The 2001-nt window shown below is 36.9% G+C and overlaps 1 protein-coding gene across 3 annotated transcripts in view; it reads left to right on the top strand.

Moving 5' to 3' along the window:
• The window catches only part of NOL10 (nucleolar protein 10), a 189112-nt gene that overhangs the window by 3842 nt on the left and 183269 nt on the right, over positions 1 to 2001 (top strand). For all 3 annotated transcript variants that reach the window (XM_006869461.1, XM_006869463.1, XM_006869462.1), the window contains exon 2: positions 1816 to 1861. In XM_006869461.1, the coding sequence (XP_006869523.1) occupies positions 1816 to 1861 (46 nt within the window). The remainder of the gene's footprint in view (positions 1 to 1815; positions 1862 to 2001) is intronic.

Consider the following 2001-nt stretch of genomic DNA (forward strand, 5'->3'; position numbering starts at 1 on the left):
GATTGTAAAAGATCCATATTTTTGCCTATTCCAAAGAGAGGTGAGCCAACAGAATGCGTAAATCATCAAGTAGTATCATTAATATCATGAGTGAAAAAAATTTTGCTGAAGATAATTTAAAAACAGCTGCAACAGTACATCGACAGGAGGCGGCTAGAAATTCAAGTAGGATTAAGAAGGAAATGTGGAGTGAGGAATATCATTGCTGATGTATTCAGATGAATCTTGGCTGAAAGCAGAGAATACCAGAAAGATGTTTACATGTGCTTTATTGACTGCAAAGGCCTTCAACTGTGGATCATGGCAAGCTATGACTAACATTGCAAAGAATGGATATTACACAACACTTAATTATGATTATGAGGAACCTGTATATAATACCAAGAAGTAGTCATTCAAACAGAACAAGAAGATACTGAATGGTTTAAAATTAGGAAAGGTGTGGGACAGGGCTGTATTATTTCACCATACATATTTAGTTTGTCTGTTGATAACTCAAGAAGCTGGATTATATGAAGAAGAACATGGCATTAGGATTAGAGGAAGACTTTTTAAGAACCAGCAATATGCAGATGATACAACCTTGCTTGCTGAAAGCAAAGAGAATTTAAAATACTTACTGATGAAGATCAAAGACCACAGCCTTCAGTATGCGTTGTACCTCAGTGTAAAGAAAACAAAGATTCTTACAACTGAACTAATAAATAACATCATGATAAATGGAGAAAAGATTGAAGTTGTCAAGACGTCATTTTCCTTGGATCCACAATCAATACTCATGGAACAGCAGCCAAGAAATCAACCAATTTATTGCACTAGGCAAATCTGCTGCAGAAGACCTCTTTAAAGTGTTGAAGAGCAAAGATACCAGTTTGAGGATAAGGCGCATCTGACTCAAGCTATGGTATTTTCAGTAGCCTCGTAAGCATGTGAAAGTTGGACCATTTTTGTAGAAGAATTGATGCATTTGAGTTGTGTTGGTGATGAATAATGAAAGTACTGTGGACTTGCCTAAAAACAAATCTGGAAGAAATGTTGGAATACATGCAGTCAGAATGCTCCTTAGAAGCAAGGATGGCCAGACTTTGTCTCTCATACATCAGACCTGTTGTCGGGGGAACCAGACCCTGGAGAAGGACATCATGCTTGGTAAAGTGGAGGGTCATTGAAAAAGAGGAAGGCTCCAAGAAGATGGGTTGACACAGTGGCAACAGCAGTTGTGAGGGTGGTACCAGGACCGAGCAGCGTTTTCTTCTCTGGTACATATGACTGCTTTCAGTCAGAACTGACTAAACAACAACAACAACAACATCCAGTTCTTCTGGTGTTAGAGCAAAGGAGGTATTTCTTTATGGAGGCAGTTAGTCACACATTCCATATCCTTCTATTCTGGACTTTACGTCTTCTGTCATACTAGGAAAATAGAGACCAATTATTGTACCTTGTATGGCTGCTTTTAAGATCCTGTCACTATGCAGTGAACTAGGAGGTAGTAGAACAGAAGCACTAAAAACATTATTAGACCTATGAATTGGATGTTTAATGAAATTATGACCATAATCCTCCAAACCCAGGAACAAAAACCCATTATTTGTTTGTACATAATCAGTTCTCAGCAACTACACTTTCTTTTTGTTGTAAATATATCTATCACCCAACTTTGGCCAACTCAGTCTTCTATAGGTTTACTTTTTATTGACAGCAATTATAGTAATTGGTTATACAGCTGTACCCTTAATCAGTAGGATTTTCCGTCACGTATTATTTTTGCAGGCAGAAAAACTATTTTAAAATAGTCTTTTGGTTTTCTTTAAGTGGCTTTCTGACCGGAAGAAGAGAGCACTACAGAAGAAAGATGTTGGTGAGTGTACATAGTTTTTTCTCACTTTAGCTATGTAGTTATCTGTGTTATAATGCATTTGCTCAGTTACTATCATTTTTAAGTGAAGACTTATGAAATGAAAATGCATTGGATTAATACAGTGAAAAAGAAACACTTAT

Source organism: Chrysochloris asiatica, unplaced genomic scaffold (genome assembly GCF_000296735.1).
Source record: "Chrysochloris asiatica unplaced genomic scaffold, ChrAsi1.0 scaffold00131, whole genome shotgun sequence".
NCBI classification, from domain to species: Eukaryota; Metazoa; Chordata; class Mammalia; order Afrosoricida; family Chrysochloridae; genus Chrysochloris; species Chrysochloris asiatica.